Below are 26,039 nucleotides of genomic sequence, written 5' to 3'. Positions count from 1 at the left end.
CACACACACACACACACACACAGCAAAGAAAACAAGGACTAAAAACAGACAGTAGAAATAACACACCCCATCCACATCCATCCACCTAAAAGACAGTCATTGCAGGTTTCCAGTTCACATGAAGGGAAAAGGCACAGAGGTGATATAAATAGCATGTTAAATAATACACTTATATACAATTAAAACGACACAGGCACAGTGGCTACCAAAGATCACAGAGCGCTACGCGTGGCTACATCATTAGTCTAATCCTTCATAACGATCCGGAGCCTAATGGCGGCATGTTGGGCTATTTCAACAGGCTCTATAAGAGAGCTGACCACAGGGACTGGTCTCCGTCCACCTGCTCTTTGTAAATCGCAGCGGCGGCTGATGCCTGTGACACCAGGGAGCAGATTTAGGGCCAGCTGTGGGGCCTGTAGGGAATGTGTGTGTGTGTGTGTGTGTGTGTGTGTGTGTGTGTGTGTGTGTGTGTGTGTGTGTGTGTGTGTGTGTGCTGACGCAGGACATGCTATTTCAAAAGCCGCCATGCAGTCAAAAGGCATCCATTCAACACCCAGAGCAGGAACCACAAAGAGTTCTCCACACAGAGCGGGTCATTAGGACACTGTAGCCAGCAGGAAGGCCGGACCTTCTGCAAAAAGGGCACTTTCAAACGTTTCACTTTAGTTTTGTCATGTGTCAATTATCCTCTATTATGTTTTATAAATGTCCCTAGTACAGTATCTAGCCAAGATGACCTGGAGTTTGCACAATATAGTGTTAAAACCATAAGAAAACTTTTATGCACATCATGTCTCTCTCTTATGTACAGTACATATTTCTCCTGGACGTTCACACTGCAGTTCCATATAACACTGCCGTATGAACAGTTGACTCTTGTAAACAGTTCTCCCCCTTGGTTCTTCTGTAACAACTCCATCCAGTCCCGTCAGTCTGTCTGCCTTGCCTGGCTTCGCTTCAAAGTGAATGTGCAGTGCAGTCACTTCACCAAAGGTGTCGACTGCCACCTGGTGGCCACAGGGCTAAAACACACTCCACTGAGTTTTTTTTTTTTTAAGCGGAACATTGTCCAAGCGGGTACCACACCTCGACGTCCATCTCTCTCTCCCACAGGCAGATGTTGGTCTCCACCACCGCGGTCTTCTTACTCTTGACCGTCACCTCCAGCACACGATCGTGGAGACTCAGGACATTGCTGTACTCAATCTAAACGACAAAAACAATTATGTGTGTCATCAAGAAGCAGCTAACATGCAAAACATCAGTACCTATCCACAAGCTATTCGCCACCTGAACATGCACTAAGCACTTATGGGTTACTACTTAGTCCTTTGAGTTTGTGATGTGTTATGGTTTGTATAATAGTATTGTTTTGTTATAATTTGTCTATTGATAGAATTTGAAATTTATTTTGCTATTGTCCTTAAATTTAGCCATACCATGCTTTAGTTATTATTATTATATATAATTAACTGAGTGACTTATTTGATTGCTATTCTCATTTCACTGTTTTATTTCTCATTAGGTTAGTGCTTAAAATTATTGTTTTACTGATAATATTACTATTCTCCCTAGTTTGTAATTGTTCACTGTTAATTTAATTTGTATTGTTATTTATTTGTATGTCGCTTTGGACAAAGGCGTCTGCTAAATAACCATAGCCATAGCCATAGCCATAGCCATAGCCATAGCCATAGCCATAGCCATAGCCATAGCCATAGCCATAGCCATACTCCAAACCTGGCTACCTCTCTTTGCACTTGCACAACTGAACTGAACTGCTGCTTTTCTGTGATCCTTGCACTTTTTCTTGTGTATTAAGTGTTGCTACCCCTGTGATATTGTGTTGTCATTATGTGTGTTATATGTGAGCATACCAAAACACATTCCTATCAATTGTATTTCATACTGTTGAAATGGCTATAATAAACTTGAACTTGAACTTGAAGAAGCAGCTAACTGAAGCCAACACCAAACAATGGACTCATTCATAACCCCTTTGTCCTGCTCGAGTTTATGTGGAGATCATGACCTGCGCAGAGACTACGTGACCTGCACTGGGATTGACACCCAGTCATGATTGGCTGAAAATCAAAGCAGCTTTTCAGGCGAACATGACTCATAGTTCATGACCTGCGCAGAGACTACGTGACCTGTACTGGGATTGACACCCAGTCATGATTGGCTGAAAATCAAAAGCAGCGTTTCAGGCGAACATGACTCATAGTTTCAAAATCTCCTTATCTGATAGAGATAGCACTAAAGCTTCCCTCAGGTAACCAGCTGAAGGTTAAAGTCCGGTGATAACCGAAAGGAAATGGTTCTCTTGAGATTTCCTACCAACCGTGTGATCGAGGAAATGTCTCAGACCAGTCTGCTGAATGTAGGCTTGTCATTGATTTGATTTGATCTAACCACTAAGCTTTTCTCAGACTGAGATGATAAATCTGACTTTGAGGGATAGTGGATCTGTCTGGCTTTGCGTCTGCACTTGGTGTGGGCAGTGGTGGGCTGCATGTAGTGTCTCGTACCAGTTCGTTGAATGTCGGGTTGTTGTTGTTCTTCACCACTTTGGTCTTTTTCTTTGAACCGTTGTGCTGCTCTGGTCTGAGGCGTGTCACCACGTAGGCATCAGGACACGAGCCGTTTGGCAATCTCTGGAAGAATTCCGAGAGAAGGGGGGAGGATAGCAGAGAGAGGGATGGAGGGAGAGCAGAGACAAGGATGGAGAGATCATTGGCAAACGACTGCAACAGTAGGACTGTAATCCGAGATGAGGTCCCGCCCGGCCCATAACTTCAATCAATAAGCCCAATCAGCCCATTCATTAAAATGTCATTGAGAGATTGTGAATTGTAAGAGACCTGAAGTGCTTGTAGGACTACACTTCAAAAAACTTACAATGTTCTTTAGGTGCTTGACCATCACTGAGAGTTTCAAGTCTTTGTAAGACATGAGGAGCTGAATCTGGGGTTTGGATGGACCACTTGGATCTGCAAATAAATTAAAATAAAAAAATTAAAATAAGCACATACGGTTCTTTTTAAGTGTTTCTACAATACCAGCGACAAGGCCCTCTGGATGTCACTATAACCTTTCATATTAAGAATCAGGCAAGGTTATTGTGTCAGGGTTGGGAGCTACAGTATGTTTCGCATCAACGACTGCCCATTCAGTCACATTACAAAAGTACCACATCTGAAGAAAATGCAGAAATGTACAAATCAATTTGCCACGATAACATCGATCCAGTATTGACCTAATACAGTTCAATGTGGAAGCCTCTAGGAAGAAGGCAGACTGATATTTCAAAGAGGCTGAGCGGTGATGTTGGTCTCAGCCCCCACCATACATACCTTTCATCATTGTGGGGCCATCCAGGAACAGGCTGCAGACAAACTCATTCTGTTTGAGACATTCAGATGAGAGAGTCAGAAAAAGCATTAGGGCATTCAAATCTTCACATCAAGATTACAGCCCCAACACTGGCCTTGAGGGACACAAGAACGGCTACTTACCCCTTTGCATGGGCCCTCAAACAGCTCCTTCAAATATTTGTTGAGCAGAGTCATTTTTCTGCCTGCTGTAAAAGACATATTAAACCACCTGGGGAATCTAGGTGGAGGACGAGACAGTGTGTTAATGTCAGTGTGTTAATGTCATCTCAGAGACAAGCTTTCTTAACAGTGATAACACAACTTTCACTGCCATTTTAGCGGTGCCATAAAATATTTGCCAAGTACTTGATATTTTCACAAGGCAGGAAGGCAGGTAAGATAAATGTTTACTCACTGTGGAAGAGCAGACTCTATAAAGTGCTTCTGCAGCTTTCTGTGAATTAGCTCAAATTGTCCAAGCGTTTTTTCACTGATGAGATACCCATCATCAATGGTCACCCGCACTTCAAAGGTCTGAAGAACAAAACCACAACCCATATTTCCTCTTCTTAAATGTTCAAGAACAATATGAAGACTACTGTACATCTTCAATCTTTAGGCCTTCCAGTGCTCTAGAGATGCTGAATGCTGAACAAATACGGCTGGCTTTGCTATCAGCACAGCAAGCTAACGCCAGAGAGGGTTAAAGCGGAGCGAGATGCGCAAACGTTCGACCATTTCCGCGTTCTGTGTTCGCAAGGGGGAGGGGGGCGAAATCCCCCTTTAAGCAGACCTAGAAAGTAACGTTACATTCGAACTGAACTGCTTGCCAATCTGACAGAGATCGATATCCCACTATGACGTCTTTGCGACACGCCTCTTTAAGCAGACAGGAACTGTTCGAATTTGGCTTCCATAGAAATGCATTATGTTGCTCTATCTTGTCAGTAATGAAGGATCTTTGCTAACGCTAAAGCATATTAGTGGCATCTGGACAGCTAGCAAGACAGAGAGGTTGGCGCTGAGCAGATGGGCTCTGTCTGCTCACAGGAGGCCTGGAGAAGATTGATGCCACATTGTTTACCTCATTAGTGCCCTGTGCTAAGTGGCTGGGTCGCAGACACTCACAACCCTGTCCAGCAAAGAGGAACATAATTATGTTGCGTCCTTTTTGTCCGTGGTGTGAATAACAAGGAAGAGCGATAAATACACCTGGTGTCATTTCAGAATATGACCCTATACTATCTTTACACTTCCTCCATTTCCTTGAATGTGATGCCTGTATAGTATCGGTTTTGCAGATGGGTATGAATCATGAGTGTTTGAATAGGTTTCCTCTTTTTCCTTGAATGTGATCTCTGTACAATATCTGTTTTGTACGCGGGAGTGACTCATGAGTATCTGAGTAGGTTTCTGTGCGAAGTGTCTCACCACATCTTTTCCTTTCACCCGGTGCTTCTGGATGACGGCCTCCTGGATGTTGGTGCCGGAGGAGGCCGAGTGCGCGGGGGCCGGGGGCGACGGGGTCTTCTTCTGGACCATGTTATGGATGAGGAAGTTGAGCTTGACGGGGAAACTCCCCATGCTCTCCTTGATCTTCCTATGAGGATAAAGGACCAAACAAACGTCATTTAGGCCTAAATCAAAATAACATTATGTGATGAAAGATCCCACTGTTAGGCACTGTAATAACATTGGGCACCTTCAACAGGGTCTTCACAGACAGAATTAACGTATGGATGTGAATGACAGTTTAGACATACTAGCAAGTGATGGTGATGAAATGGATAGATAGATTTTTATGAAGACTATACAAGAGCATTTATTTTAGATCTGCACTACTTACAACAGAAACAAACAAACAAAAAAAAACCCTAAAATGCCTATTTTGAAGCATCTGATGGTCATTTCGTAACAGGTGTTTATTTCAACTCCACAATGTATTACTACGCATCTCTAGCCAGCTGTCACTTGCACTAACCAATTTCATACTGACACATATTGCCTACGATTTAATACTCTACATGCACACTTTGCGAACAAACACAGTGACACTCATCAACATACAGGGTGGCTGCAGATTATTCTGATTTAAGTGAATCCTTCCTGCTCTCGTGTTAGTGTACATGCCATCACGTGTATTTTCTTATCTCTCTTCTCACTCTCTCTTCTTCCTGTTCCTTGGCCTCTATCTCCTCCAGCTCACTCCATCTCTCCCCCACATAGCTCCAGGTACACCACCCACCATCACCACCACCACCATCAACATCACCACCACCACCAACACCACCACCACCTACCACCATCAACACCACCACCACCATCACCACCACCACCACCACCACCACCACCACCACCATCAACACCACCACCACCATCAACACCACCACCACCATCAACACCACTAACACCACCACCACCACCTACCACCATCAACACCACCACCACCACCCACCACCACCATCACCACCACCATCAACACCACCACCACCACCACCAACACCACCACCACCATCAACACCACCACCACCACCACCACCACCACCACCACCATCAACACCACCACCACCATCAACACCACTAACACCACCACCACCACCTACCACCATCAACACCACCACCACCACCACCACCACCCACCACCATCAACACCACCACCACCACCACCATCAACACCACCACCACCACCACCATCAACACCACCACCACCACCATCAACACCACTAACACCACCACCACCACCTACCACCATCAACACCACCACCACCCACCACCATCAACACCACCACCACCACCACCACCACCACCACCACCACCATCAACACCACCACCACCACCACCATCAACACCACCACCACCATCACCAACCACCACCATATGAACTGGGCTATGCCACCAACCACCACCATTTGTTGTGATGTTACTAACTAATACTTGTTTAACAACAGCTTTAAAGATAAACGTGAATTTCAATAACCCCCCCTTGCAAACCCTCTTGCAAACCCTCAGACACTAGACTAGACCATCTGAAGTAAAGTGCTGCAGGATATCCACTCATACTATGACCTGCCATGAGCCGCTTCATGTGAGGATGAACTCACTGTGTGAAGTACTCGGTTGCCTCCAGGTCAGAGTGGCGAGGTCTGAGGTTGTTGTGCACAAACTGCAGGTCCTGCACATCCTTCATCTCCGGCATGCCTGCACCCAGCATCTACACACACACACACACACACACACACACAGAAACATGGCACGGCAACGCAGGCTGATTTATACAGTGCATTTAATAGACATTTAATAGATTAATCATTCAATGTGCTTTACTTAAACAAAAATAAAGAATAATAAGAGTCAATTAATTAATAACCAGGCAATAGCTTAATACAAAATATTAAAAAGTAAAGTACATAAAATAGAACAATTAAAAGACGTAAAAGACATAACATAGAGTAATTAAAAGACGTCTGCAGAGAGGCAGAGAGAGAGAGGGAGGGAGGGAGGGAGAGAGAGAGAGAGAGAGAGTGAGAGAGAGGCAGAGAGAGAGAGAGAGGCAAGAACAAAACGTTTTACAGCTCATGCTACTCAGCACTACACACAGTACTAAAACATCTCAATCTCACCAGCTGTAGCAGGCTTAGCACCAGGACACTACGTCTACACAGTACTAAAACATCTCAATCTTACCAGCTGTAGCAGGCTTAGCACCAGGACGCTACGTTTTCGCAGTCCATTATACGCTTTGCAGCATAGCTCCACAAAGCGATGGAAGCGCTGCGGATTCTCCCCCCCTCCTGTAATAAAGTGCTGCATCTCTGATGAGAAGATGAATGGGGTCCGGTCCCTACCATCACAAAAATTAGGGGGAGAGAGCAGAGTGGAGGTGTCAGGTAAGACTTAAGTGTTACTAACTTGGTGATAAAATGGTGTACATAGCCACTGGTCATTTGAGCAGGTTTCTGAACTTGCCTTTTAATGGTAGCAAACTTCTGGGCGTTGCCCATGATCTTGCCGAAGTCGATGTGGAACATGTGGCCGCTGTGTTTGAGCATGATGTTGTCGTTATGGCGATCACAGATGCCCAGTACAAATGTCGCCACACACCAGCCCGCACAGGAGTGCAGGAAGTTCATAACAGCCTGGGGAACAAGAGAAGCATTGTGTTCAGCTCTGTCCACGCCATCTGGTTTTATCTGCACATCTTCTGTTTGACATGGCCCGTTTATTAGTATACAACCTTCGCAATGATGTTTCATGGCCTTTGATGCCCTGAGAGGAAGTTGACTCATCATAGCTGTAGTTCAACAATAACTAACAGAGCCCTCAAAATGTGTGTGTGATTTTCTCATTCATTTACTCCCTCATTCTCCACCTCAAGCTGGTGTGTGTTGAGCGTTCTGGTGCATAGCGGCTGTTGGTTAGTGAGCCCCCCCCTTCAATGTGAAGCCCTCTGGGCGCCTTGAAACGCACTAGGCCTATGTAAATGCAGTGTGTTGTTGCTGTGTTATGTTCATGTGTGTGTGTGTGTGTGTGTGTGTGTGTGTGTGTGTGTGTGTGTACCTCCTCATAGTTTTCCCATGTCTTGTTCCTCATGTGGAACCATTTCTCCAGGGAGTCCTCCCTCAGTACTCCCCCAATCCCGAACTCCAGGTGGATCTTGGCCAGGGTCACTGCGTCAGGCACCACCTCTATCAGTCCTGGGAGAGGTTCAGAAAAAAAACACCGTAAAAATGACAAAAAAAAGTCTGCACCAATAAACTTTTTTATTTTTTATTTTTATTCACCACATGTGACGTTTTGGGACACACTGCCCTTCCTCAGAAAACAAACACATACAGCATGCATACACCAATATGACACAGCTGGTTATGGTGATTCTGCATGATATTCTGACTCTTCCTTAGTGACATTCACAAGTCACCGTCACGGTGAATGAGCTGTGGACTGACCCTGGTTGTGGCCTGTGGCGAGGCACCTGTAGGTGACCATACGCATGTCCAGTCCCTCCTGCAGCCACACCCTGTTCATCACACGCACGATCTGCAGCACCAGCATGTCCTGCCGCAAGTTATCTCCCGTCTAGAGGGAAAAATACAGTACATCTATTAACAAACTGCTACTGACACACACACACACACACACACACACTACGCAGGTTATCTCCTGTCTGAAGGGCACAATACAGTACATCTATTAACAAACTGCTACTGACACACACACACACACACACACACACACACACTACGCAGGTTATCTCCTGTCTGAAGGGCACAATACAGTACATCTATTAACAAACTGCTACTGAACCCACACACACACTACGCAGGCTATCTCCTGTCTGGAGGGAACAATACAGCTATTAAACAACTACTAGTACTGACACCCACACACACACACACAATGTAGGTTATCTCGCATCTGGAGGGAACAATACATCTATTAAACAACTACTACTGACACCCAGAGACACACTATCATCCATTAGGGTCTATGGATATCCTCAGGAGAGCAGGTTCAGGTCACTTTATCTGACTGGTTTGCAATAAAAAGTCCTCATTTATAGACAGGCACTTGTCACACCACATGTATCCACTATTTATTATTTTCCATTATTAAAGCTACACAATGAACAGTTTAAAATGACAAGCCTATAAAGTTATCAGTATTATTGAGGTACGTTGAGCATGGCTAAGATGTCTCTGTAGAGCATACCTTGCAGATGACGTGGACATTTTTGCTAAGAGGGTCAGCAGTGATGAAGGACACGTCCAGTGGTGCAGCGTTGGAGTTGTAGAACTTACAGGCCTAAAGGGTAACACCACACTATGGGTCACATCATCCTGTAACAAAAGCCTGGGCCTTTGGCCAGTAGTAATCTTCAAACAAACACCTAAAGGTCTTACATCCACGTCCACCCCCGTCACCAGGATGGCCGGGTCCAGAGGTAACCGACAAGACATCCCTCCTTTGAAGAAGTTATCGATTTTCAACCTGCCGCTGTTCAAAACATCCTGAGGTGAAAAGAGAAGAATACAGCATGCTGAATTAAATAGCACCTGATAATCCAATGGCATGGTGACAGACTTACAAATGTGTAGGATATTATTGCATGATAATCCAATGGCATGGTGACAGACTTACAAATGTGTAGGATATTATTGCATGATAATCCAATGGCATGGTTACACAAATATGCCTGCAAATGTGATTTCAGGAAAAAAGTAAAAACTAAAAGCCTTTCTCTACAACTTATAGCATGACTGAAGCCCACATTTCTAACCCAACAGGACACCTCCACACTGCAATTACATTGCTTATATTGTTTGGTCAAAGCAAAACAAAAAAAAGACCAAAACAATAGGATCACTCTTGAAAGGCCAATAACTCCAGGCTGGGTGAAGCCTGCCTGACCTACAGGTTCATTTGGATTTCGCCACGAAAGCTCAGGCTAGAAACCTGCACATCTATCTCCTCTGTTCCCTGCCAGAACCTTTGGCTCCTCCAATCACAAACTAGCTCATCCAAAAGATGCACCGGATCGCCGGTATGATTGGATGAAGCATTATCCAATTATACGGAGTCATGATTTGAACGTTGGCAATAGAGCTCGACAGTCCCGCCCCTCCTCTGAAAGAGCACGCCTCTTGTGCAGTAGAAATAAAGCGCTGACTCCCCATACTAATGTTGAATCTTAAAAGAGCTTAGTATGGTGATAGACAGACTACAGTAACTCGGCAACGCTCAGGGAAATGGAGTGTAGAGGCCCAAATGCGCTGCGGAGCGAGGTTCACCTTCCTCCTGGCCTTGTCGGTGTTCCGGATCCTCTTGGCCACCTCGGCGAGTATTGCGAGCAGCTGTGTCTCTCGCTCCAGCTCCACCCTGAGGACGCGGCCGCAGCAGTGCCTCAGCGCTGCCATCACCTTGACGAACCAGCCGCGGTAGTGCGCATCCTCCTGAGCGTCCACCAGCAGCCTGGCCAGGACACAAGGACACACCAGGGATGAGCCATAGAGCGCACCATTACCAACACACTGCTAGAGGTCCTCCTCATGAGGCCTTGGCTGGTGGGCTGCTCACTCTGGTGCAGGGAGGACAAGCACGGAGGAAGCAGAACGGAACATTACACACACCACACACACACACACACACACACACACACACCTACACACACACACACACACACACACACACACACACACACACACACACACACACACACACACACACGGCGGAGACTTCTCTTCAGTGCCTCAGGACACGGAGTAGCTTGTCCACTTCACTATAACAGGGACGTTAACTGCCACTGACTTATCATGTGGAGAATGATATCTTTTTTTGTGATCAACTGTTTATTGAGCTTCAGTAACAGGACGGGGGTGAGACTAGACTGGACTGGAAACGCATGTAATGTTGATGGTCGGGTCGGATCTTGACCCTTTTAGTCTGTTTTTGAACTGGGAGTCGTCTATGCAATAACTGGTGCTGAATATTGACACCAATAAATAGCGATTCTGCCATTGTGTTGCTTTAACGGTGTATATGGAGAAAGGTGTGTAGGGATGCAGCCTCACCAGTACAGCTGCTGAGCGATGCGCACGTTGCCTAGGGAGCGCTGCAGCAGCAGTGTCACCAGAGGCCCATCCAGCTCCCACTCCATCTTTAGAGCCTGGCGCACAGAGATGAGGTCACCGTCACACAGAGATGAGGTCACAGTCACACAGAAATGAAGTCACAGTTACACCACTGGGTGTGGTGCTCAAAGTACACTAATAATGCATGAATGATCTACTCATCACTCACTGATGTATAAACCTGATGGCCAAAGTAGTAATAAAGTCATAAAGATGGTCACACTCCACTGTAACACCTGCTGCTACTCAGAAAAAGGAAGAGTAAGACTAAGAGTAATAAGATAATTTCTTATTTTGGATTATTGCAACTTTTGGAAAACACACCCATTGAGCAAAAAGAGGGAGAGGTGGGTTTTTGTGAGCCAAATCTAGAAACCACCTTATTTTGTCTGAGAGACCTACAGTAGGACCTAAAACGTAAAGTCCGTGGCGCAAAGCAAGACCAGTACTCTGACCTGCACCAGCTGTGGCAAAAACTCCTCCAGCTCCCCGTCTGACTCAAACTCAAAGTACTGCACAGCGGCCCTCCGCACGGTCTGGTCCTGAAAACTGGTGCACAGCAAATGAATGCAAGTGTTGAAAAAGTTAGCATTAAGGTATGTTAAGGTATGTTGAGTCAACAAAGTAAGACAAAACCACTGTTATTCTCTGGTCTCAATGTTGTGACTGTAATCTCACTGTTAGAGATATCGTATTACACCCTGTGGTTCCTGCTGACGTGACCGACCTGTCACTGAGCAGGAAGAGAGCCTCCTCTGAGGTCTGCAGGTTCCAGTTCTCCAGGATGGTGTAGATCTCCGTCAGGTCCTGCGGTCGCCACCGGGGGGCGCCACCCAGCACCAGGTGCAGCAGGCTGTTCTTCTTATTGCAGGAGTGGCGCTTGGACCACAGCAAGGCTCGCTCGTTCTCCGTCAGCCTGTGACAGGGGAGGTGTTAACGCCGAGGTGTGAGTCCTACAAACACGCTCCTCTCTTTACAGTAAATAAGGAGCTGGCTTTGAGTGACTGTGTCTTGAGGTTTGCCCCCCCTTGTGTTTCTGGTATCTATATCAATGGCCCTTTTTAAACCATTTCTATTATAGACTTCAAGAGATCTATAGTTTCAAGAGAGTTCCATTATCAGTGATATAGTCCTTCCCAGAAGGTTTCCTTTTTAACATTCCATATGTTGTCTTAATGCAGCGGAAGTAGCTTTGGGAACAAAATAGACTGTTCAAGCATGGTTTTTGCTTTACTTGTTGAAAGAGTCTACAGAAATAACTAAATCATATGCTATGGTGAGGCCCCAGAAAAGACAGTAAATAATATAGGCTGGGGAATAAACACTGCACCTGACTGATCTCATGATACCATGCTTTCATTCTTACAGACGTAGCCTAATGTGCTTAAATGCAAATGAAATGATTTAGCTGATGCTTTTATCTAAAGCGACTCAAGATGATGAAGACTGACATCAGTAAAAAAATGGAGACCTTAGCACAACAACTCATGAATACAGAACAGCGCAAATCCGCTCTATGCACGAAAGGCTCTAATACGCTAGGTGCAACACCCAACCGGGTTCGTGTAGACACTAATTACATTAGCAATAGCGGCAGGTTCCAACACACCTGGCTCCGCCGGAAAAGAAATGAGCGTATTAGTGTCTTTCCTGCATAGAGCCCATAGGGGACGGTAGTGCAGAAGTGACAACCAGAGAAGTGATCCAGAATCAGCCAAGAGAGACAGCAGTGCAGCAATGAAGTGCGAGGTACAGTAAGTGTGTGGCACTGACCAGGTTACTCACAGATGAAAACAGTGGCCCTGGGAAACCTGCAGAATTCTTCTTTTGAGCTCCAAACAAGGCTCCGTGAACAACACTGACCCAGGCAGAGCAACAGGTCTGTGATATGTCCAATGTTTCTGCTCTGGGAACTCCACCTAAGGATGGAAAATAATAAATAACAGTTTTATGAACTCTAACAGGAGCCAAAAGAAGTGTATTGTGTATTATTGCTAAGTGCATATATTTACATTCGCAGTTATTCAATTAGCTTCTATTCTAAGCAACTTGAGACAAATGAGGACTGACATTCAAGCCACAATGTAAAAGCAGACGACAGAGCACCATTAAATACTACCTGTAAAGGCGAGTATTCAGGTGTGGGTGTGATGTGATTACATGTGACTACTGTAATTTCCCGACAATTAGCTTGGCTTATGCACTGATTTTGCAAACTTTCTTCAGCTATGTGGTTTATAAAGGGGGGCAGTTAATATGGTGTTAATATGGTTTTGTTTCTTTTAACTTAATAAAACACAGTCCTGTGGCTTATACACAATGCGGCTTATATGCGGGAAATTACTATACTGCATTAATAAGCAGACGAAGAGAAGGCTTTGAGCGATGCTCCGAAGAGCGTCTGACCTGCAGGATGACCCCGTTGGTGGGCTGGCGGTGGTTGTCGGCGAGGGCCGGTGACGGAGGCGTGCTGACCTCCACGAGCATGGACATACTGAGCAGCGTGGTGCCGCAGACCAGCGTCCTGCACGGAGAAGAGAAGAGAAGAGAAGCCTCATCTTAAGTAGCTTTAGATAAAAGCATTTAAATAAAAGCCTCTCCATTAGCTAATGAGCAGGGCAGGAGATGGAGGAGGAGGAGGAGGACCACTGAGGAGACCACCGGCGGGACGCTACCACACACAGCTCAGTCCTGCGGGCGGCCGCTAATTAAAAGAGTTCAGTGGATGGATGCAGGCGGCGTAAATCACCACGATTGATTTTGTTCCACCATCCATTATTTTGAAGACGGAGAGGCAGGTCTAACTGGAATATGCAGTCACATTGGATCATGGGGAAAGAGCTTTATTAGTGGAGCTTAAAGGCATAGTGCATGATCCTGATGAAGAATTGTTGATATTTGAGCTGAACTGCCAATAACACTAGACCCATGTTGTGCTATTAAGAAATGTGTTGATCGTGCCTTTAATGGAAGAGAAAGAATCTGACTGATGAGCTACACATCACTATTAAAAGGTGTGCACACTGGTACCAACATGAGTGCACTGTCACTTACCACGCATATCATCACCGGCATTTTTAAAGGGACACTTCACCGATTAGCATTAAGCTTTGTATCTTTAGAAAACCAGTCATGTTTTTGAATGGCCGTGCAACATTCCCTCAGTTTGCCTTGAGACGGGAGAAATACAGTTTTCAATGTTGGACTTCCTGCTTTCAATGATGTAAAAATCGTAATTTTACATCATTGAAAGCAGGAAGTCCTATATCTTTGTCGAGTAGATGAAACTACAAACACTTTCCTTATTTTTCCAAGAGGGGGCGCTAGCGGTGGGACTTCACTTGCAGAAACTAAAATATATAGCCGCCATCTTTTTTGGAAGCGGTCTGTGGAGAAAGCTGATAAGTAACTACGATTTAACATTAAATACTAATTCATTGAATGCTGATATTGAAACTGATATGGCAAAAGGGAATTCTGAAGATCTGGTATGTGAATTTGATGCACGAGATGACCTGTACGAGCTGTAATACAGCACAGAACATCAAGGCCTCCATCAAGGCCTGCAGCAAGCCTGGACGTCGATTAGGATCATTGGCTGTCGATTAGCCTTTGCCTGGGCTAGCTCCGGCTAGCTCAAACTAAAATGGATTAGCTCTCACAAGGTCAGTTAATGTTATTCACAAGTTATTGCACAAATAGTATTAGCGATACTAATACTTGTTAAAGGTCGGGTATTCTAGCATATGCTGTCAATTTGCGGGACATTTGACAGGCGATTTTTTCGCTAATTCCTTTTGAAGACCAGCAACATTGATATATGGCCACAACATTGAGTACAACATAAAACAATGATCGTTTTAATTTTAGAATCGTTATTAATGCCAAAATGTTACATTAATGAGTCCTTCTGTCTACTTCCTGGTGGGTGCTGGTAAGGCAGTGAAAGGCAGGGAATTCTGGGAGTTGCTGGATTTTATCCACATGACCCAAAAATAAATTTTCGGCTTTTTTCTCCCATCTCAGGGGAAAATGAGGGAATGATGCACGACCATTCGAAAATATGACTGGGTTTCTAACAATAGAAAGCTTAATGTAAATGGGTGAAATGCTCCTTTAACTGGAAAACACTGGATGAACAATGGATTTTATGCAGTGGCGCCGACAAAACAGAAATGAATCGTAATCTACACGGCGGCGATGGCAAAGTGCTATGCTGGGGTGCGGCATTGCATTGATAACAATGAAATCTAATGGAATTGGATAAGATGCTGGTGTGTGGCAATGTATTGAGAATAATGGAATATAATGGAATTGCATGTGGAAAGCGGAGTGCGCCAAGCTCATGTCAGCATCGGCGTGCACTGGCCTTTAGTGCACTTATCTACACTAGATTAGTGTGTCTCTACACATTACCTGTTAGTGTAGAGGGGTAGGACTGCCCAGCGCAGAAGCTCTTGGGATTTGCCCTGTTTGGACCCAAACAGACGGAACGTCAGCATGGATTCATAGGGAAGATCTCGGACCTGGACCGGGAATACCACCCTAGAGAGACAAACACAGACATGCGCTTGAGGAATGTGCTCAGAGGCATGACAGTAGGACTTGAGTGTGACATGAATGTGACGTGTGTGAGATACTACCAACTACCAACTATTAGTCACAGCTTACCCGTAATTTCCCGACTATTAGACGCGGCTTATATATCGATTTTGCTACATTTCTTCAGCTATGAGGTTAATACAGATGGGCATTTAATATGGTGTTAATGTGGTTTTGTTTTTTTTAACTTGCATAAAACACTGTCCTGCGGCTTATACACAATGCGGCTTATATGTGGGAAATTACTGTATACATTGATTTTGCTAAATTTCTTCAGCTTTGAGGTTAATACACAGGAACTAATATGGTAATGTAATAACCATAATATGGGGTTCTTTTAACTTGCAAAAATCACTGTCCTACGGCTTATACACAATGCGGCTAATACACAGGAAATTACTATACAAGCTGATTGTGCCCCTGAAACCAGAGAGGGTTCTTACATTCTGTTGCAGCGGAGCTTGTTGCCCATGGAGAGAGCGGTGCTGATGTTCTCAGACACCACCGGCTCACAGAGGTTCTTGCCTCCGTACGTCAGGGAGGACGACAGGCTAAACAAATCCAGACTGGAGATAACAGAGACATACTTAGACTCAAATTCTGATATCCTGATGAAGTCGTACAGTAATATGTTATAAGCCCCTTTTGGAGATTGAAAACAGAGAGTTACAGAGAAGTTCAATAACACAATGATCTCTAATATGTTTGTTTAATCTGAAGTCCATGACATGCTTAAGTGAAGCAGGCACAGGTTATGTTTGTTTGTTTTGGTTTGTCAACTTGGCTCCAGTCTGAAAAAGCAGAATGTTGTTAAGCCTCACTACACCCAGAGGCCATGGCCATGGCTGAAGCCCTTTTAGTTTTTAGAGACAGTCACAGTACCTGGTGAGCCAGCTGGGTTCTAGTTTGTAGAGGGCAGCGAGGTTGAACTGCAGAGTGCCCGTGTGGAGGCCAACGTCAGCCTCGGGGAGAACGTGATTCGCATCCTCAAATCGGAAGTCAGAGTGGAAGTTGTCAAAGAAGATGTACAGAAGTTTCTCCAGAGCTTGGTGCAGGATCACCACATCTACAACAAAACAGAACTACAGATTTGTACCATGTGCTTTCATGCCCATACTGTATACAGATGCATAGGAAGAGTTTTTTTCTAGACTGCTCAACAAGTCAAAACAAGTCACAAGTCAAAGTCTGCTCAACAAGTCAAACTTCCTTATCAGGTGCCAAAAAACTTTCAACAGCCTTCACTTTCAGCAAACACTCTGGTGGCAGGATTAATGAGATCTCACACACACGCACACGCACACGCCAACGCACACACACACACACACACACATACCTGTCTCTGTGTCACTCATCTCTGACGGGATCTGCGAAACAGAAAGGCTCAATCATCATCTCATCTGAACTCACTCAGTGTCAGATCACAGACAGCTAAATGGCCTACTGAAATGTAGTCTTTAATGTAGTCTTTAAAAGATACATAGCAATCATAGATTCATACAGCAGATTAATCCCCTATAAATAGTATAGTACAAAGTTATACTGTACATTTACATAGTATTATGCTAAATCACTAGCCCACATAGTGTATCAGAAGAAGAAAGGTTATATTTTCTCGATTTCACAAAACAATACTTTTGAGAATGTCAAAGAAGATGTACATACCAGCGAACTGGGCTTTCTTCTCTTGACAGTGCCTATGGCCTCCTCCAGTTGGACAGTAGAAACACCGGACAGTAGATTGCAGATGGTCCGCACCTCTGTTACTATCTGGTTTACATTGTCCCCAGACTGTAATAAAGTTATACCCATTACTTTTTAGAACGCCGTGTGTTTCAATCTGCCAAATATGTGGAGCGATATACAGTATATGGAACTGATATATTACACAACTGATCATGATGTTTCGTAATAAGCATTCAGTGACTGAGTGAGGCTCGTACACCTGCTGACGGCCTGCCATTACAGACAGTATCATTTCAGGTGTACACAGGACAGGTGCTACATTCCTAGTTCTGTAGGCAGGTGATTTCCTACAGTGGCCAATCAACAGCCGAGGCTATTTTTACCATCGAAATCATAATCACCAACAAAACAAAAACAAACTCCTCAACAGAGCAGCCTTCGAGAGCATTTCTCTGGGTTATCATGCAGACGCCTTCCATTTAAGGTGTATATAGTCTATCTGCCATTATCCATCACCCAGCCCTGCATGTGGGCACAGGTCTTTAAACACGGACCAAAGGGTCAGATAAGAGGGCCAAGTACACACCTGAGTCCTCAAGAACTGGTTCAACCTCTCTTTGTAGGAACACAGCTTCAGCTGAAGAGTCGTCCTGAAAATGGGCGAATACACGCTTTAGGATAGATTGTATAAGGCTGACAAATACATAAGATTTATGTGAGATAAATTATGGCCAGGAAAGTGGTTGTCATTACCGTGATGTGTTGAAGAGACTCGCAGACCGCAAAAGGTGATTTAAATGAAATGGTTGGTTGTCATCTTCCTCCTAAAGAAACATGGCGTTATGCAGAGTGAACATTACATATGTCAACAGCTCTAGGTGTTTGAGAAGGATCAATATCACCGGTTTGCTAAATTACATTCTGGCAAAGTCTATCTGTTAAGAACAGACCTGTTTTCTTGTAAATTATTCATTGATTTTACCTTAATTTATGCTTTATTTTTTATTTTTTATTATGATCTTTTATTATTGTTATTGTTATTATTATTATTATTATTATTACTACTCTTTGCCCATCTCTACTTTTATCTGCTGCTATTACTGTTTGTTTTTTGTTTATGTAAAACACATTGAATGACCTCTGTGTATGAAATGCGCTATACAAATAACCTTGACTTGACTTGACTTGACACATTTAGGCTACAGTTCATCTATTAATCCAACCGAAGTTTTTAGATATTAGTGTGTCTGACTACATGTAAAACATATACTGTACATACAGTACAGTAGCTGAATTCAAGTGTGAAAGGACAAAGAAATATCGGTACAGCATTTTAAGCAAACAAAGGCTATGATGTTACTGAAACAAGGAATGCAATGGGACTGAATGATGTGTTGTTGCTGTTAGTCTGCTGTGTTGTTGTCATGGTCTCCAAGGGCACGTTTACTGCAGGAGCCTTGTGCCACGCCACTCTCTCCTGTGCCTGCCAGGTAAATACAGGCGTTCGGGAGTGGCATGGCATGGCTGATAAACAGAGCAAAGTCTCCCTGGCCAGGTGGACGATTCAAACAAAAACACTCACTGGCCGAGCAGGAGAGGGGGGTGGACCCAAAGCACATATTACGGCTGTTAACCAGTCACAAAGGACAGGGTCATTGGCCCATGGGAGAAAGCAGGCCATCTGAACTTAAGACACGAAGGCCCAGCCCTTGCAGGTCAATGTTTAAACTGCACTTGAATGGGAATGCAGTTTTCAAACGTGCACAATGAGTACAATGACTTACATCTCTGGACAGCCGATTCGCCACATTGCTATGCTGTACAATTCTCACGGGCATGTCCAAAGAGAACTTGTGATACTTCTGAATGCTCTCATATAGTCCTAGAATCTCGTCACTGCAAAGGAAAACACAGGAGGAAGATAATCAATAATCAGAACAGGAGAACAGGGGGAACGTTCCCATCAACAGAAGAACACTATAGCTCTATAGACACATTGCAAAAAAAACCTTTTTTCATTAGACTTTCATTCATGCTTTCATATATTTGTTTACGGTAGTAAGTAAGTGTTTTGTTCCAACACAGCCATGGACTGAAGGTGCCACAGACATACTGTAGGACATCACAGACACATTCATACAGGTTTGTTTTGGGTGCCACAGGTGTTCCTTTACTTTCTCAGGTACTCCTCGGAGTCACAGAGCTTCATGAGGCACTGGTCAGCGTCACTGGGCGGCTGTTCCAACAGAATGCAAATCTCCTGAATAAACTCCAGTACTGTCCTGTTTACTGTAAGCAAAGCAGGGCATTTTATGGGTATACACTCAACAAACTGGCACCACAGAAGACCACAGGATCTTAATGGACATACAGAGAGGCAAAATTGAGAAACAAAGGAGAAAACTATTGACATTAGATGCATAAAAGTAGATCACTATATACATGTAAAAGTGACAAAAGTAAGATGACATTGGTAAGACAATTACCCTTTATCAATGTGCATTTAGTAGTTTCAACATTACAATACAGATTGAAAGTGACCATTAAGGATTGGATTTTCAGAGCCATGAACAGTTGGATAGTATCTTTCATCATCGCCAACAATGTGCAATCACTTATGCTAATGCAAACAAACTCATCAGTGTAATAATAGGATTTAATCTGTCTGATTACATTACATGACTGATATAAAGTCTATTTTCCAAAAGCTTACGATTAGTGGGGACCGGTAGTGGTTGTGAGAACCATGGCGTGGATACGTTGAAGGTTAACTCAAACTCATCTGTCTTCAAAAGAGACGGGTGAAGAGGGAACACTCTGCCCCACACCAAACCGGTGTTAAAGTCGGGGTTGTTGTGGGGGTATCGGCACATTAGCCTGAAATATATGGGAGAATGACCTTCAACAATGTCATCATGCAATGGCCATGTCAAGCATACTTGAAGAAACATGTATTTTAGCACACACACACACACACACACACACACACACACACACACACACACCTTACGGAAAAGAACTAACTCAGTAGTAACACCTATACGATTTCTACAGTAGTTCTATGATAGTGTATAGCCTAACACTTCTATAATGTCCTATAATACCTCTACAATATCCTTACTCTCTTCAGAGTTCCTATAGTACTTCTTGTCCCAAAAATACAAGACTTGATAGCTATAGTATTCCTATAAGATTACTATACTATTTTGTCCAAATATGATTCCTTGAGTTCTTCTTCATGAGGGCCGTGATAAAACAATATCATTCTGTAAGTCCTCTGATATCACTATGATGATCCCTTACCTTGTTGTTGAGACACACAGACAGGATATTCGAATATTGTTTCCCTGAGGACTATCAATCAGTCTGATAGTCCAGTTGTCATCCTACAAAGAAGAATCAAGTAATCACTTTTGAGACAACTTCTCCTGGTTTCAATCGCACTTACAAGTGCCTTTTCTCTTCATAACACTCTCAATTTAAAGCCTTTGGTACTCACAGCAAAGACCCTCGAGTCGACAGATGTGGCGGTTCGTAAGATTTTCCTCGAAAAATCACAGGAGCGCGGTCTCTCGGTCCGTTGTTGAACACTCAGGAACCTCCGCCTTGGAGGCACCGGGGGCGGCATGGCATCCCCAGGCGCGGGAATGGTCGCCTCTCTCACGGGCACCTGCTCTGTGTCTGTGTAGTCCTTGAGCTCATGCTGCACTTCAAAGTAGTACGGTTCTAAAGGAGGGGCAGCAGCTGCTGCGCCACCTATCGTCTCATAAAAATGGTCCTCGGGATCAGCGCTGAAAGGAGGCGCCGTGGGGAAAATCGGCTGGGACACGGAGAGCGCAGAGATTGATTGATACATATCCAATTCGTCATCGTCCATTAAACTTAGCGCATATAGATAGTCTTTCTCAAGTTCATCCATTTCAGAAATCATTCGTAAATACTGGCTGTGTGACAGCAATTCGTGTCACCAATAATTAGTTTGTTTGGCTCAAGCAATGCGGTTATGTGGACACAAAAAGTTCAACATAAACTTCAATTCTGTAGTTAACAATGGAATATTTAGATAGGGCTTGTATAGTAAAGCATATTGAACCACAGCTGCCACATGTGGCTGGTTAGTGTAACGACCAAATAGGCAGTCAGTGTAATAATTAACAAATCCTTAAAATTATAACTGGAAAGAGAAGTTTGCACGTTTGAGTCTTCCCAGCTGGAGGCTCGAGGAGCTAAATGATCATTTGTATTTCCCTCTTCAGTGCATCGTCCAAGGTTCGTATAATTTACCCTAGAGATGAAAAACAACACAAAGAGAAGGATGAGCAGATGGCAATAGCCTATATAATGGGACAATGTAAACGTTTGCCTTCAACCACCAAATTAAACATGTTACATTTCATCTTAAAATACATAATAGAAAGAAATCATGGTGGGTTTTTTTTGTTTTACCTGGAACTCCTTCGCCTCCGTCCGCAGCTGGCAGCGAGAGGATTTCACTGACTACAGCACTTCAGGTTTTACCTGTTTATAGCGAAAGTAGGCCTACAGCATCAGTGCTCTCCCACAAGTTGCTTAATTTCGCGACAGAACATGGAATTTTCCATGGGAAAAAAACTGAAATGAAACCACCTTAAAGTGAAAATAGTTTTACATAACTGCTTCTCTGGGTTGAGAAAAAATATATATAGTAGGCCTGTCGCTTATAGCCTAGAAATCTAGACGCACCTGTCGCCAACTGTTCAGACTAAAAGCGAATAAAGCGTCAAAGCCGCTCTAAAGTAGCCTAATCGCTGTCAGCATCATTTTATTCGCTTTTGACGCCCATGACATGAAACATTCTGAAACATGAAACAGCTTGCTTATCAATTTCTAGGAACCACACGCTTGCACCTTAATTCATACATTTCGATTGGTTGCTGATGCGCAACCAAAACGCATCATAGCTCATTTCCAAAAAAATACACTGTCTTCAACTTTCATTCGATGCTCTGGACGCCCAAACTTGAAGGCTGGTTGCTTTGGAAGCTCTTGACGCTACTGTCCATTGCAAATTAATTTTCTCTGGCGAATTTGACGCATATTCGCTTTTGTCCAGGACCCACAGTAAAAGAAATACACACAGTACAGTGCTATATTGATGTACAGATGTTTATCTGTCTTCCATTTCAAAGAAAGGATTACAGGATGGAGAGGGGTGTCACTCTGAAAGTGAAACACCAGATTTTATTTGCTGCTTGTGTTGTGGTTCTATCTCATTGCATTGCATTGCATGTCTGTCTGTGCACTCCCAGCTGTGGAATGCCATAGAGCAGGTTCAACTCACCTGCTTTGCTAGGAATACACCGTTTCCTCCTCTAGTGACATGTTTCTGGTCATCTCACCGGAGATCATCTGTCTTGCACAGGTAAGTACTGTAAGACAATTTAACCGACTGAGTGTGGTGTGCTGAGTGAAGAGCGTGAGTTTGTACTGTACTGTATGTTCATGTCTTATACGCCAAGCTAGAGCTGGTTCTAACACCAGTGCTGCACTTGTATCTCTCACACAGAGATAATGAGCGAAAAGGAATCCTATTTCCCTTGGTTGTATCCAGCTGCTGGCAATTCATCCCAGAACCATCTCTCATTGAAAGCTATCCATGGTCTATACTTCATCCTCATCCCCTTAGCAGGACTTGCCATAATAGCGGCTCTTATTGGTGTTGTGGTGAGAAGTCTTTTCAACAACAATCATTTATATCCATCTCTTCTCCTCGCAGTGTTGTGTGTGAAATGTCATGATGCTGTATATCAGTATGTATCCAATATATCCAATGTCATGACAGATTATATGTAGGCTATTCCTCATGGGTTTGTGTGACCATATTGATGTTATCTTAGTGGAGAGATTCCATTCTTGCTCAAGTCAAGAAGTCAACTTTATTTATACCACACAGGTCATTCAATGTGTTTTTTGTTTTTTTTTGCATTTATTAGTTGAGAAAAGTTCAGGTGCTATTTGTGTGTGTGTGTGTGTGTGTGTGTGTGTGTGTGTCGGGAGTAACTTAATCAGTACTTCTACTGATGATATTTGAGAGGAAAGACAAGAAACACTGTCCTGTTTTGCATATTTCTGAATGATACTCTATATACAGTACATACAGTATTATAGCACCTGTGTGTTCATTTATGATTCTCCTTTTTACTATCTTATTGATCTATTCTGAGTGTGTGGGAACATAGACACATGAAAGAATACACATCAATGATGGGACAAGGCTAGGTCTTTAACTGTTGTAGAGACATTGAGAGACATCACCCTTTGTGATAGCAAGGTGAAGGGTATGGCAAAGAGTAGGCCTATGTGTTGGCCCCTGTACATGCTGTGTTAGGTTGAAGGTATCGAGTAGTATCGAGGGACGTTAAAGTGACCCCACACGTCTGAGTCCAGTGCCCGGTGTATTTTGATAGGTCAGATTGGTGCACGTGGATCTTTGAATGCAGTAGTCATTAATTAAGCATTTTGTCTTCACCATTTCTAGATTTGTCACATAAGAGGGAAACGGAGGTAGGAACAAATGCATCCACACTTTTGTCAAACAATGAATCAGTGCTTGCTTAGCTCTTTAATCATATAACAGTTTGTCTATCACTAATTGACAAAATAACAGTGCACCTAATCACCTACTTTACTAATACAGTACATGTTCATGTGTGTTGCAAAACATGGGTGTCCCATTCACCACCTTTGGACTTTTGATATCTGATAAGAGCCGTTGTGACCCATACATACAGTACTGTATATGCTGACCTGATTATAGAGTGTCTTGGATCACTGCTGCATCCTCTCTTTGTTTTCAGGCTTGATGAACTGAGATATAAACTCATTCCCAAATATGAGTATGACCCAGGGGAACAGGAAGCCTTTGTGGAAGAGGAGGATGACAATGATGAGGAAGAACAGCTAACAGTGAGCTAACCAGTGCCTTAGAAGTGGCTGACTATAACTATCAAAAGGCTTTAAAGGCTGTACATTAAATGATATCAAGTGAAATGAATGAGGATAAGCTTCTTTACAACTTTGGCAATGTGAACAGATTTGTTGGGTTTGCCGTTGGGTCATTCGATAGATAGATAGATAGATAGATAGATACTTTATTGATCCCCAAGGGGAACGTTGTGTTACAGGAGCCACTCTGCAGTGACGGTGTTGGGCTGAAAGGGAAACTGGCTCTCAAACAGGACTGATGGCAGACAGCAGAGCAGTGGCGGGCAGCTTGTAGCAGCCCCAGCCGTGTCAGTGGGCCTCACTGCAGAACAGTAAAGAGACCAGACAGAAGAGAGCTGTGGAAATGGAAATGGGTGAATCTGTGTCATTTCCACGTCACTAGAGGGCGCTCCTGTTATTATCATCAAATGACTTTCTGATGCACTGTAGAGGAAACGCTATAATACTGTAGATTTGTTGCAATATGTGGAGTTTGTTTGTTTGTGTGTGATTACATTATAAATGCATTTTTTTACACTTTCTGTGTGGTGTTTATTTCCATCCCTATTCAACACGGTTCAGCAGCTCTGCCCGCGGCACAAGCAAGAGTGGTTAAGCGGCAAAATGCCCCTTGCGCAGCAGCAGCAGGCCCAGCATTTAGGAATGCCTGGGTTTTCCTATGCCATGCCTATGACATGGGGAACACTAAATATCAAATGTAGCTGCTGTAAACTGATCAAAAATACTAAAGCTCATTACAGCTACAATTTCAAGACGTCCAGCTGAAACTTATAGAATAGAATATATACTTTTTTGATCCCGTGAGGGAAATTCAGTTCTCTGCATTTAACCCAATTTAACCGAATTAGTGAACACACAGCATGCAGTGAACACACAGTGAGGTGAATCACACAACCCAGAGCAGTGAGCTGCCTTGCCCAACCAGCGGCGCTCGGGGAGCAGTGAGGGGTTAGGTGCCTTGCTCAAGGGCACTTCAGCCGTGGTGGACTGGTCGGGGATCGAACCGGCAACCGTCCGGTTACAAGCCCGATGCGCTAACCAGTACACCACGGCTGCCCCATAGACCCTCTGTAAGAACTGACATTTCGCCACTTACATGAATACATAAACTTGTATGAATAAAACATATAGCCTACTATATAGCAGCGTCCCATGTAACGTGCCAATGATATTGTCAGACTAAACAGGGTGTTTTTGATTTGATTGGGCTTTTGAATAACAGACTCAAACAAAGACACACACCTGTGCATCATTATCATCATGTACTGCCTTTGACCAATTACATGCTCACAGATCTCTTCTGGAATTGGGCTTTATCCAATCAAATCAGCAAATGAACCCTGCATGCATTTTCTTAATAGACCTCTGAAGTTCGCCTACAAAAAGGATCCAAAGCTGCCATCTTTGCCCATATAAGGAGATCCGGGAGTTAATTGAAGCTAACTGCCTATGGCAAGTTGCATGGTAAGTTAGCTCTGGGGTAGCAAAGATCAAAGTGTGCCGTCTTCACCTACCGAAGATCACAGTATCCACTAGACGGCAGTGGACAAAACTGTGTAGTGAAAAACGTCTGCATTTCCAATGTCACCATCCCCGCGAGAGTTTAACAGGTGCGATAATTGAAAATCCCCATGTTATTTTCCCATAGAAAAAATCTCAAGATACCGGATCTCCTTATTTGGGCAAAGATGGTGGCTTTTTTGTAGGCGAACTTCAGAGGTCTATTGGTACAAGAAGCTCAATTTGGTTCCAGTTTGTG

General features: G+C 43.8%; 1 protein-coding gene and 1 long non-coding RNA gene across 3 annotated transcripts; one reads left to right on the top strand and one right to left on the bottom strand.

Annotated features, from left to right (window-relative positions):
* Positions 1-434: 434 nt before the first annotated feature.
* Positions 435-21,788, bottom strand: pik3c2g (phosphatidylinositol-4-phosphate 3-kinase catalytic subunit type 2 gamma). The gene is made up of 33 exons (XM_062547217.1): positions 21,743-21,788; positions 20,796-21,581; positions 20,600-20,682; positions 20,010-20,173; positions 19,471-19,585; positions 19,081-19,192; positions 18,050-18,120; positions 17,883-17,946; positions 17,276-17,401; positions 16,947-16,977; positions 16,493-16,676; positions 16,054-16,176; positions 15,425-15,553; positions 13,415-13,532; positions 12,794-12,927; positions 11,736-11,924; positions 11,464-11,557; positions 10,949-11,043; positions 10,169-10,349; positions 9,281-9,388; positions 9,090-9,182; positions 8,327-8,456; positions 7,938-8,074; positions 7,347-7,516; positions 7,065-7,221; positions 6,482-6,591; positions 4,812-4,980; positions 3,796-3,914; positions 3,522-3,618; positions 3,360-3,408; positions 2,905-2,996; positions 2,535-2,660; positions 435-1,209 (listed from the first exon to the last, which is right to left on the bottom strand). Exons 2-33 carry the CDS (start codon positions 21,225-21,227, stop codon positions 1,057-1,059), a joined length of 4,155 nt encoding a protein of 1,384 aa, XP_062403201.1. The 5' UTR covers positions 21,228-21,581; positions 21,743-21,788; the 3' UTR covers positions 435-1,056.
* Positions 21,789-22,577: 789 nt separating this feature from the next.
* On the top strand, positions 22,578-24,796 carry LOC134094100 (uncharacterized). Of its 2 annotated transcripts, none has more exons than XR_009940419.1 (5): positions 22,578-22,697; positions 22,842-22,999; positions 23,814-23,839; positions 24,133-24,241; positions 24,460-24,796. It is a non-coding gene; the product is annotated as an uncharacterized LOC134094100 (long non-coding RNA). The 2 variants fall into 2 exon arrangements; XR_009940420.1 differs by lacking the exon at positions 22,578-22,697 and adding an exon at positions 22,711-22,751.
* Positions 24,797-26,039: the final 1,243 nt, after the last annotated feature.

Source organism: Sardina pilchardus, chromosome 10 (assembly GCF_963854185.1).
Source record: "Sardina pilchardus chromosome 10, fSarPil1.1, whole genome shotgun sequence".
NCBI classification, from domain to species: domain Eukaryota; kingdom Metazoa; phylum Chordata; class Actinopteri; order Clupeiformes; family Clupeidae; genus Sardina; species Sardina pilchardus.
This window is presented reverse-complemented; position numbering and strand designations above follow the sequence as displayed.

What these genes read in the sequence shown, in the direction of transcription:
- pik3c2g (XM_062547217.1), bottom strand. Translation starts at nt 21,227, where the DNA reads ATGATTTCTGAAATGGATGAACTTGAGAAAGACTATCTATATGCGCTA. An exon ending in TGACGGGGGTGGACGTGGAT is followed by an intron (nt 9,183 to 9,280) that starts GTAAGACCTTTA and finishes GTTACCCTTTAG; the next exon opens with GCCTGTAAGTTCTACAACTC. An exon ending in ACCCGACATTCAACGAACTG is followed by an intron (nt 1,210 to 2,534) that starts GTACGAGACACT and finishes TTTGTCGTTTAG; the next exon opens with ATTGAGTACAGCAATGTCCT.